General features: G+C 39.7%; 2 protein-coding genes across 3 annotated transcripts in view; one reads left to right on the top strand and one right to left on the bottom strand.

Annotated features, from left to right (window-relative positions):
- LOC138049011 (uncharacterized) overlaps window positions 1-3611 on the bottom strand; it is a 19881-nt gene extending 16270 nt beyond the window's left edge. For both annotated transcript variants that reach the window (XM_068895122.1, XM_068895123.1), the window contains exon 1: window positions 933-3611. In XM_068895122.1, coding sequence (XP_068751223.1) covers window positions 933-3093 — 2161 coding nt within the window. In that variant the 5' untranslated portion in view covers window positions 3094-3611. The remainder of the gene's footprint in view (window positions 1-932) is intronic.
- A 371-nt stretch (window positions 3612-3982) lies between these two features.
- LOC138049009 (N-alpha-acetyltransferase 20-like) lies at window positions 3983-11084 on the top strand. The gene is made up of 6 exons (XM_068895120.1): window positions 3983-4117; window positions 4671-4695; window positions 5821-5911; window positions 6093-6228; window positions 7225-7361; window positions 8815-11084. The coding sequence occupies exons 1-6, from the start codon at window positions 4065-4067 to the stop codon at window positions 8898-8900; spliced, it is 528 nt and encodes a 175-aa protein (XP_068751221.1). The 5' UTR covers window positions 3983-4064; the 3' UTR covers window positions 8901-11084.
- The last annotated feature ends 307 nt before the right edge of the window (window positions 11085-11391 follow it).

Genomic DNA, 11391 nt, shown 5'->3' with positions numbered 1-11391 from the left:
ACCCATTGACACCTCAAATGCCCTCAGTCACCCCCAGTTGATGAGTAAAATCGTCTGGCGTTAGACAGAATAAAATCTGTTAAGTCTCACTCCCAGGGGTCAATGGGGTAATGGATTTTTTTCATCTTCCAACAGCAATTTTTTGCCAGTAATACATGTAATTCAGGTTCTGCAGAATAGTTTCCTCTCATATCACATTAGCAAAAATAATTTAATTAATGGGGTTTTCGAAATTTGAACAAATGACTACATCACTGAATTAGTTTTTCAGAGCCTTTCTAAAAACTGAGATTTTAAGGATCTTTGAATATTGCTATATTGTTACCATGGCAACAATTTGGCAACTGTTCTCAAAAAATTACCTGATAATAGTATTATACAGATATCAGAATGTTACACCACTGACAGGATCGACAGTGTTGCAATAATGTTTTCATTGGAAACCCACTGTTATCTGTGGAAAACCCTTTTGAGAAAAGTGCCAATGAATATGTCAAGAAAAAAAATAACAACAACAGCAACAAAAAGGGAGGCATCTGTGTTGAATTACTTTTTTTACTCCACTAAAAATCATTTGCATCCAGAAATGGAGGAGATAAATTACATGATTATCCCTAAACTCTATTCCTCAAGTGAGCAAAGGCAGATTAATATCGTCATAACACTAAAAACATTATTATTGCAGCTACACTGAACTTGAAGGGTCACTTTATTGTTATGAACTATTGATTATGCTATCAAAATTAAGGGTGCCTTTCATTAAATTTATGCAATTCTGGACAAAGTAAGCAGTAAAATTGCACATTCCTTGAATAATTTTAAGTACAAAGCCATTGCTGCAAACTTAATGAAGATCACCATAAAGGTTACGGCTTGACCCTAAGCTTATGGGATTCTGATTATTATTAAAATTGTTAACAAACTTTCCTTACCAGATTGTATCTTTGATCCATGCAACAATTTGCGTTTTTTGGCCCTTCTTTTTTTCTTTTCTTTTGGCTTACTCACACACAATCCATCCACCACTGTCTGACCCTCTAGTCCAATTTCGTCATCATCATCATCAACATCGCTATCACTATCATCTTTGTCGTCATCAATGCCACCTAAGTCATCATCTGATTTATCTTCATAAACCATCATGTCATCATTACCCTTCCTAGCATGTGACCCACCCACAGCACCAAACTTGGCTTCTGATGCATGGTCAATGACCTCATCCTCTGATGAATCAACAAACTCTTCACTTTCACCCCCATCGGAAACTGTTTCAATATCCTGAGAGTCAGCTGTGCTCTTTGCTGATTTTCCACTTTCAATACTTTCTTCAAATTCCTCTTCATTTTCTTCCAAATCCAATATCAAACTCTTCCTCCAATAATTATTGCTGTCATTGGCTCCCTTAACATCAAGTTCCCCTAAATCTTTTTTCTGCTTAAAGGGAACTTCATCTACTCCCTGGCTGAGATCTATAATGACTGAAGTGGGTTCTGAAGCAATGTCAACATGACCATTCAAAAGTTTTCGCTCTGGACTTGCCACTGGCGTGTTTTGTTGATCAAGAACTCTTCCAGTAGCTTCCTTAACTGCAGCAACCAACGTCTCGTCCACAAAAGACTCCACAGAAGATTTAAGTTCTCCTTCATTTTCCAGAGTGTTGACATCGACTTTACCTTTGCAATCTGCTGCCTCCTGCAATGCAGAAACAAGTAACTCCTGTACTATTTCATTGACTTGAGATTCCAGGACTTCTCTTGCACAGGAATCAACTGCATTGTCCCTTGCTTGTGGCTCCTTGTTCACTCTCAAAGCTGCTTCATAAATTGCACTGTTCACTATATTTTCCACAACACCACTAATGTGTGGCTGTATTGATTTTGAAAGACCCAGAACTCCATCAGCTGAGTTCTGAACCACAGACACACCTTCCACGTCATTTGTATCACGCCCAAGTGCTTCATCAATACCGTCTGACACAGCAACACTTACAACTCCTTCACTGAAAAGTTTCACTTTTCTCAAAGACACTTTCTGTTTCTGTCCTTGTTTTGCCTTTTCTGTCACGGCATAACTCTCAATGCCGTCGCTAATAACTTGTTCACTCAGGTCTTTTGCAAACAAATCAATATCTTCAAGATTTTCTGCGGCCTGTTGAATTACTGAATCGATAACATTTCCTGCAAAACTGTGTAATTCCTGGATATTGCAAGACTTGACTTCCTTATTACGAGAAATAGACCTAGTTGCAAACTGACTAAGAACATCATCAATAATATCTGAGGAAATTCTTTCTGCAAGACAGTGTGCTCTGTATTCAAGGTCAATGTCTTGCAATGCTTTCGTCGTAACTTTCGAGACCAACTGATTAGAAAAATCCACAAATAAAGTAGATTTCTGTAGGTCCGTTGAGGAATGTAATTCCTCGACACCAACAGACAATGGTGATTGTTCATGCTCTGTGTCAAAAGGTGATGAACAAACAGAACTGCTAAACGCCTGTGTTATATTCTCGCTTAAGTCAACGTGCTTTACGGCCTCAGGCGATGGTGATATTTCGTTTCGATAAATTTCCCTGGCGTTTTCGCTTCCCTGCGAAATCGATCGAATGCTATTCCTCTCACTAATGAAGTTTCCATTCACGTTAAATTCCTGCAAATACAAAGCATCTCGGCTTTCCAACACATCTTCAGCATTTGAAGCTTCAACAGTCTGTTCCACTATTAAATTGTCGTCTTTTTCACTGCCGGCAGCTGCAAGTTTTGCCTCATCGAATGACTTCTTGCTCTCGAATAAGCTTACTTTGAATGACGAAACTGTGACTGCGTCATTTTGTTTTTGATCACGAGAGTCTGATGTGAGGTTTCGTAACTCTTTTTTTCCTAATGCTTTATCATGTTCTCCTTGACCTGATTCTTCTTCCTTCTCTCCATAATAAGCCTTTACAGTTTGCTCCGATGTCTCTAATTTTCTCACTGTTTTTTTCCTCGTTATATTATTCTCGTGGCGTCTTCCTTCATAACCAAGGAGAACTAACACGAAGTATATTGTACATAATGTGAGTCCATACAGCATCCAAGGCGAAATGTAAAACATGGTTACCTCCAAAGAAGTCTTACTGCATAAAAAGACCTCAGTAAGATTATAATTCCTCTCCGAAAAGTGTTATTGACAATAACACACCCCCATCAGAACCGCCATGTTGGATTCCTCACCGTCAAGCATCAAATAAACATCATGTTCATTTTTGCACGAGCGAAAGAGAAAATACTTTTCCCCGTATACTATTGAACTCTGGCGTATTCCTTAGCTATGGCTATCGATGTCACTGGGGAAAAGATACAGACGTCATCGATATCTATATGGATTGGGGGATAAACTTGGCAAGATATCATGGGAAGCTTGCTGCCTCCGTTGACATGGCAAAGACCTCCTAACCTGCAATTCCTTGAGCAAGGCAAACCACAAGTATGCACGAAATTGTTTGCTTCTGGAGAAATAGTAACGCTGAAAAATGTCCTTCCTTTTACGATGGCATTCTTCAATGCTGTCTTAAAATTTGAGCTAATTGACGGAAATGATGTCACGCCAGATTCGATAGAGTACGTGCAAAGTACGACCACTGTTTACCACGTCAGAGGATTCCCACATGATCGACAATTGAGACATTCCTAGCTAATGGAGTTTAAAAATTAACCAAATGAGAAAATAGTTTGCTATGAATTCTTTATTTTATTATACTTTCGCTGCAGACCACATTTCAAAAATAACTAAAATGCTTTTAGAGTCTATTAACAAGCGCGTCAAAAAGATAACAGCGATTTTTTTCAATATTTATCTCAGACTGAATCTTTGCCTTGGCATGTTAATTGGACAGTAAATATATATCTAATTTTCGACTTATTTTGGGAACAAAAAATACGGAAAAACAAAACAGGTGACAGTTTTTATTCAGGTTGCTGAAAGCCCGGAGACTAGTTCCCATCTTCCATCTCGTCCGTGTTGCCCTCTGGGGATGCCTGGTATCATTTGTGTTTTTAGTTTCCTCTGAGTTTATAACTGGTGAAATGACGACTCTGAGGCCTTTCAGATGCACCGATATGTTTCATTTTAGCAACGTGTACGTAACGTTTCTTCCTTGCTGTTTATTTTATTCAAATAGGAGGTTTTCAACCACCATGCTTGTGGACGAAAACAAAAGATCTCTCATTACCTTCTTTTGTTCGTCCACCAGGAGTCGTACATTTCTCTATTGTTATTGGTGTCCCCAGAGGTTGGTTGAAAACGTCCTATATGGGTAAATGTAAATGTCTTTGATAGACAATGCAACAGATTATTTTGAAACTAACAATTTTAAGTAATATATACAATATGAGTGGCACATCTGTAGCACATTTACGAAGTCAAGGCAAAGCGAGAGTTTGAAAATGTGGTGCAGATCTGACGTGAATATTGTATACGACTCATCAAACGTCAGTATTTAAGTGTTAATGTACACTCGGTATTTTTGGTGTTCAAGACATTTTAACAGGGAAAATCAAAAGAAACATTAATGTAAATGAAGAGAAATCTGTATCAGATATACACATATTGATGTATGAAACATTTCTTTTGTTTTCCCATCATGAATTATTAATGAGTTGTATAATTGAAGTTGCTTTTCTGTATTTTAGGAACTTGGATCCGTTGACTGAAACAGTATCCTTTTTGCAAATGGGGCTAGTTTCTAGAGAAACTATGGTGCTGTATTGCTTAATTAAGCCCTTGACCCCTGACACTTAATAGATTTTACTCTGACTAATGCCAGAACGGTTTTGGATTTTACTTAGGGTGTTCCGGGCAAAGCGCCAATATTTTAAGCCGCCTAGGTCAAAATTTGCTTTAGCCACGCCCAGATTGGTTTAGGGGTCACAAAAAGCATGAGCCATACCCAGATGGTCTCCTTTAGGGGTTAAATTCAAAATTTCCGACGAGCATCCCCGTCTGTTCCATATAGGAGTCCCCCCCCCCCCCCCCCTGGGCAAATATCCTTCCAATAGCTGACTATGGGTGGACGAGCCTCTCTCTATGTAGTTCTTGGCCTCATTGTTTGAAACAAAGTCAGCATTAATACATGTTTAATTAAAAAAAACCTTTGGGCTGTTTTTCAACAAATTTTAAGAACTAACCATGCTTTGATATAACACTTGCATCTAACAAAGCTCACAAGTTTCTGATCGTAAATGCGTGGAGAGCCGTTGAATCTTGTCATTGACGATTAATAACGTCTCATCCTACATCAGTATTCATTAACTCTGTGGGATATTTAGGAGTCCACATACTGTAGACTAGTAGAGTAGAAAGGAAAAGAATTAAGAAACTTTTATTTAAGTGTCTAATCTTACAGTGCTGGAGCACAAATTAAATCAAATTTTGGTTTTTGAGGGGAGAGGACAACCGGAGTACACAGAGAAAAACCTCTCAGTGCAGATTAGAGACCAATTAACGCAACCCACAGATGATGTAGAGTCTGGGAATTGAACCCGGGCCACATTGGTGGGAGGCGAGTGCTCTCACCACTGCACCAGAGTAGTAAATTACAGATTTTTGAGGATGTTGAATGCTATAATATTGAGTGTTGTTGTGTGAAGCTGCTCTAAAATCTAAGGGAAGTAAAATGTATTAGATATTGTATATTCTTTGCAAAAAGGATTTCCCGGTTTGGAATTAAGGCCTTTTTTTGCCTGCCATACATGTAAGACAGAAATCATCATAATTATTGCGTGCAAAGTATAATAATTATCAAGAAATCTTTTTGTTGTTTATGTCTTAACATTGGTGTAGTATGGCTTGGCATTCTACCTTCAGTATCTTGCTCACTGGCCTGAATATTTCCAAGTGATTGAATCTCCTACAGGACAAATCATGGGCTATAGTATGTCCAACTGATCCCTTAATTAAACCCCAAATAGAAGTTGGAAGGAATGCTGCTTACTGAGTATAAATTGCAGACAGTTACATGTCTTGAAAACCTTGTACAGTGCACTTAAGAATAATTATTGATTCTAATTAAGTAGCTACATCTTTTTCATAACAAATTGTGTCGTTATTTTAAGTCATGGGAAAGGCAGAAGGAAACGTACAGCAAGAAGAATGGCATGGTCATGTGACAGCAGTCACTGTGGCCCCGGAATACCGTCGGCTAGGACTTGCCGCTAAACTGATGTCTAACTTGGAGGAGATCTCAGAGAAGTAAAAATTAATACTATTTTTATCATTTTCAAGTCATTGGTCACTAAGCATTGTTTAACCCTTTCACTCCTGTAAGGGCCAATGAGACTTATAGATTTTACTCTGTCTAACGCCAGATGATTTTCCTCGTCAATGGGGAACCCCACAGGAGTGAAAGGGTTAAATGCCTTGGGTAAATTCCCTGCGAGCAGAGGTCTCTTTTCTTTTGTGTTCGCTGGGCTGACGAGTGCGGGAAAAGAGACTTCTACCATGGAGTGAAACTCACTTTGTTGAGCATGCGCAGCACTTACTAATCTACCGACTTGGATTCACACGTTGTGCGGGCTCACTTAACATCAGCGGAATAGAGTACCGAAGTGATGACGTCACAAAAATACGTTTTTTGAAATTATGGGATATGATGTCGTATTCTTATAGAGGATCCTAAATGATGCCCTCATACCCAAAATTAGCTCTGGATTGCAGTTCCCGATGGAGATATAAGGGATCAATGTTTGATAGCATCCCATACAAACCCTTCAAAATTTGTTCTGGTTCCTTCAGTTTGGAACCAGCTCAAAATTAGAGAGATTTATATGGGGCAGTATCGAACTTTCATCCTTTATATTTTGGATGGAAATTACAATTAAGAGGTGATTTTTGGCAAGGACCGTTTTCTAAGGACGCTCTATTTGAAAATGGTGCCAAATCCCTTAATTTCACAAAATAATTTATTTTTTTGTGACGTCACACTTCGGTACTCTATTACTGTAAAGGAATGCCCAAGACACAGTGGGGTAAAGAGACAAATGTATCTTTACAATGAGGACTCTGGTATACCACAGTTAATAGTGGGGTATTCTCACGAACGATCAGTCTGAATGCTTCTATCAAGTTGTCATGTTTCACTCCCAAGCAATGAGGCACTACAGATTCTTCAGAAACTAAACCCTTCATAAGATCAGACTAATCTAAATTACAGTATGTAGTCAAATCATTTTTATTTATTGTTTTCAGGAAAGATGCCTTTTTTGTTGACCTGTTTGTGCGGATGAGTAACAATGTTGCTGTCGACATGTACAAGCAACTTGGATACGTGATTTATCGAAGAGTACTGGAGTATTATTCAGGAGATCCTGATGAAGATGCATATGGTAGGGCGCTTTAAAAATATAACTGATAAACCTCGTTGGAATGTCTTTCTTTCACAGCAAAATATAAAGCACAACAGGAAAGTATCGCTGAGTATAATTCGTTTGAATGGTCACACTTTAATTAAACTTTTAACCACAGACAAAAACGTTGGAGCCACTGTTCCAGCATGTTAGGCAGCACCACAGCAAAGAACTGCTTAGTAGCTTTGATTTGAACGGCAACATGCTTGGATTTCATCCACAGACTCAGAAGTTATCACAACTTGTCACAACACCACAGGAAAGTAAATGTATACATATTTTTGAAGAGCGGGTTATAGAGTGTTTCCTCATGATGTCACAGCGGCCATGTTGGAGGAGTGAAACAAAGAAACAGCGACCATGTTGGAGGAGCGAAATATTCTTTTGGGAATTGAACTCCATTTTTATGCAAATTGGCCCTTTTGTTTTAGAATGGAAATATTGCTGCTGGTCACATGAGCGAAAACACACTATAGAGGAAATGGAGAAGTGATCCTCGCACTAGAGGTTTTGCACGACAGCCATGTTGCATGGCAGGAACAATGAAAATGTTTTGCATTAGAATGAAAATTTGTTCCCAGAGAAAAAAGAATCTATTGTTCCTGCCATGCAACATGTCTGCCGTGCAAAACTTCTACAGACGTAGACACCATGACATTGCAATGCTTTACCAACCGAGCTATGAAGGCAGCCACACAGTTGGGAGCAGATCAATTCTTCACATTTGAATTGCGGGTTGTAGAGGGAATCGCACTGACTTACCTGGACAATTTGAGCAAAGTGTTTCTTATAGACACCTGAAAACTTCAGGTGACTTCAACAAGATTCGAGCCCATGATCGCTGCGATGGTGGTCGGTGCAATTTTCTACCAACTGAGCTACGAAGCCACACGGTTGGGAACAGGTCAATTTGTTGAGTTCATATGTTCCCGTGAAAGGACTCGATGTGGGGAGGAGCTGAAATACCACCCCCTAAAAACGACTTTGGGAAGCAGGGTTAGCGCAGTGGTGAGAGCACTCGCCTCCCACCAATATGGCCCAAGTTCGATTCCCAGACCTGACGACATAAGTGGGTTGAGTTTGTGTTGGTTCTCTACTCTGTCTCGAGGGTTTTTCTCCGGGTTCTTCGGTTTTCCTCCCTCAGCAAAAACCAGCATACAGCTGATTCCAGCTGGGTGTAAGCTGTGCTCCAAGATCATACATGAACCATATAGCGGCTGCCACAAGCGCCATGGTATGCTTTCGGTTCGACCTTGTTGAGCTGCGTTGTTGCTGTACTTTGCGACGACGACTAGCGAGACTAGCGAGACTTTGTAGGAGGCTAAAGAAACTACCTTTCTTTAATCGCATTGGAGGATTCAACCAACGGTTTCAAAAGTTAGACAAACTTTTTTGTATAGCATATTTTTTTCGCCTTCATTTCTTTCCTCAGATATGCGTAAGGCTCTTTCGCGTGACAAAGAAAAGAAATCAGTGATTCCAGTCAAAGATCCCGTGAGACCAGAAGATCTTGAATAACCTTACGGACCAACTGTTGGTGCTCAGAGAAGCAGGAAAAATATACTCTTATATTCCTCAAGTTTTACAACCCCTTGCTCAGTCTTGCCACACCCCGAAGGACTTGGGACGAGAAAAATTTGCCATCATTGTGAATGACATCCTTTGACAATCCATCTTCGTGAAGAACTATGTCAAATGAACCTAATTTAATGGCCTAGCTCCAGTAGCGTATTCGCACTACATGTAGTAAGTAATCTTTACCTGAGGCAAGAGTCTTAGTAGCTCAATGGGTAGAGCATACGACCGGTGTTACGGAAGTCGTAGGTTCGAATCCCCTGCCTAGGACTCTGAGGCCCGTCCAGCACGTATCCGGTTAGTAGGGAGCTTAAGCTCGCGCGTTTTTGAGACGCGGACGGCAACCGGAAGTGAGTTGTTTTCCCTTTTAACTTGTCTTCACACAACTACATTTACATTGCTAAGTATCTTTTCTCCATTGGAGATGATTAGTATAAAAATCCAAGAGACATCAGTGCCCTGTTACACAAAATGTTCTCTTCCGGTTGCCGTCCGCGTCTCAAGAACGCGGGTGCTTAAGCTCCCTATTTTTGAATCCGCAACGTTTTCTTTCCAGATACGCCTTCCGTCACTTCAATTTATCCGGATGACGTAACACGATCGAGCCCAGTTCCTTAACTTGAAATCAATTCTCAAGATGGCTGCCGAGGGCAATATTATTTCTTTACTTCTTGGACTTATTTCAAGAAATATCACGAGCGTGCAGTTAAGCCTAGCTATGAACACTGTCCAATTCAATTATGCCAAACGGCGCGTGTTCTGTTACCTCTGTTTCCTTGAGGAGTCCTTAGTACTAGAACGAACCCGGATACGTTTCGGATACGTGTGGACGAGCAAATTCGATTTCAATACGCTACGTGTGGATGGGGATATTTTTGAATCCGGAAAGAAAAAGTTGCGGATTCAAAAATATCCGGATACTTGTGGACGGGGCTTGATTGTTCAGTTTATAAGCCATTGCAAAAACAGTTGAGACACTCACTGTTAATAACCGTACAATGTGTGTCATTCAAGTCAGCGCATCCCCAACCCCCCTTCCTCCCCCCCCCCTCCCACCCAAGCAAAGTTGTTTTCATCTGCATTTGTCATTCAAACTTAAGGGTATCAACATTGAAAAAGGGGGGAGGGGAAGGAGGGGCGTTGGGACTTTTCTTATAAACTTAGGAAGAAGAGCTGAATTTTCGATTCAGTGTCTCAACCTTTTCGCAACTGCTTGTAGTTCCAGTACACTATAAATAACATGATTAAATTAAGTGAAATTTGCCCACATTTGGTGAGCCATAACAAACTGTCACGCATTCTTCTGTTGTGAAACAAGCACGGCGCTTATAATTACCAATTATTAGCACCGGTACCGCAACGAAAAGCTCATGACTTGGGCCTTAGCAGAATCCTTTTACTATTTAAATGGCAGAGGAGATGGTCATATATTCAGGAACATTGATCCCCTTATTTCAAACATAAGGTCATTGAGATATTCGACTCGTAAAATACAGTATTTCTATTCATAAATTGCAGATTCCCCAGTTTTTCACTTCGCAAAATACAGGAACCCTAAATTGTCATTTCACAAATTACAGATTTTTGGTAAATTACAGATTTGAGTTCATTTCGCAAAATACAGATTCTCATTTTGTTTCGTTTCGTTTCGCAAATTAAAGGACACAACCATGCAACCACGATTTCTTTGTGAACAGTTTCTTGCAAGTACTGGAAAAGTTTAATTTGAGGGATCTGTCAAAACAATTACATTCATTTCCCTTGGCTCTGTGCATAGGACCAATGCGCGAGTTTCTCAAGACAGGGTGCGCTTGAAAAAATACAGAAAAGGGGCTACACGAGCAAAATATTTATGATAATCAGAAGAGTAATCGATTTAGCGCCTGGCCGTGAGCAAGTTACCTAGTGTTCGCAAAAACAATGGATAAAATACATTTCGATTTGACAAAAGATTGCAAGGTTGATTTTTAGTTCAGGTTTGGTAGTCTTCAACAAGAAATGTGCAGGTTAAAACGCAAAGGTCGCATTTTGACCATTGTTTTTGGAAGGCCAAAAATTAGCACTTGTAGATGATTTACTGTTCCACGAGGTAATTCTATCCATTTTGAAATAAAAATTGGTTTATTATTTGTCACTGTCATATTTGATGGTGTATTTCTCGTGCTCTTATTTTTTTCTGATTTTGAGACTCGTGATCTATGCACGCACTGCGGGCCTATTTACTTGCCAAAACGGACGCTCGCTCGCACATTAAGACAGTATGGGTATTGAATAGTGCATTATGCAATGCCCATGAAAACGCCCACCAGTTGAGGTGTTTTCTAAATTAATATGTGCTGCATATTGTGATGTCTTCATTTTATTTTACATGCATTAGGTAGGGGTAAGTGAAAGTGAAAGATGATGCACTCTTTTTGATGAACAAAACAAAGGA

Source organism: Montipora capricornis, chromosome 5, assembly GCF_036669925.1.
Source record: "Montipora capricornis isolate CH-2021 chromosome 5, ASM3666992v2, whole genome shotgun sequence".
In the NCBI taxonomy this organism is placed as follows: Eukaryota; Metazoa; Cnidaria; class Anthozoa; order Scleractinia; family Acroporidae; genus Montipora; species Montipora capricornis.
This window is presented reverse-complemented; position numbering and strand designations above follow the sequence as displayed.

Coding starts and splice junctions, on each gene's coding strand:
- LOC138049009 (XM_068895120.1), top strand. CDS start 4,065: ATGACGACTCTGAGGCCTTTCAGATGCACCGATATGTTTCATTTTAGC. Junction 5,912..6,092: donor AGGACAAATCATGGGCTATA/GTATGTCCAACT, acceptor CGTTATTTTAAG/TCATGGGAAAGGCAGAAGGA. Junction 7,362..8,814: donor TCCTGATGAAGATGCATATG/GTAGGGCGCTTT, acceptor TTCTTTCCTCAG/ATATGCGTAAGGCTCTTTCG.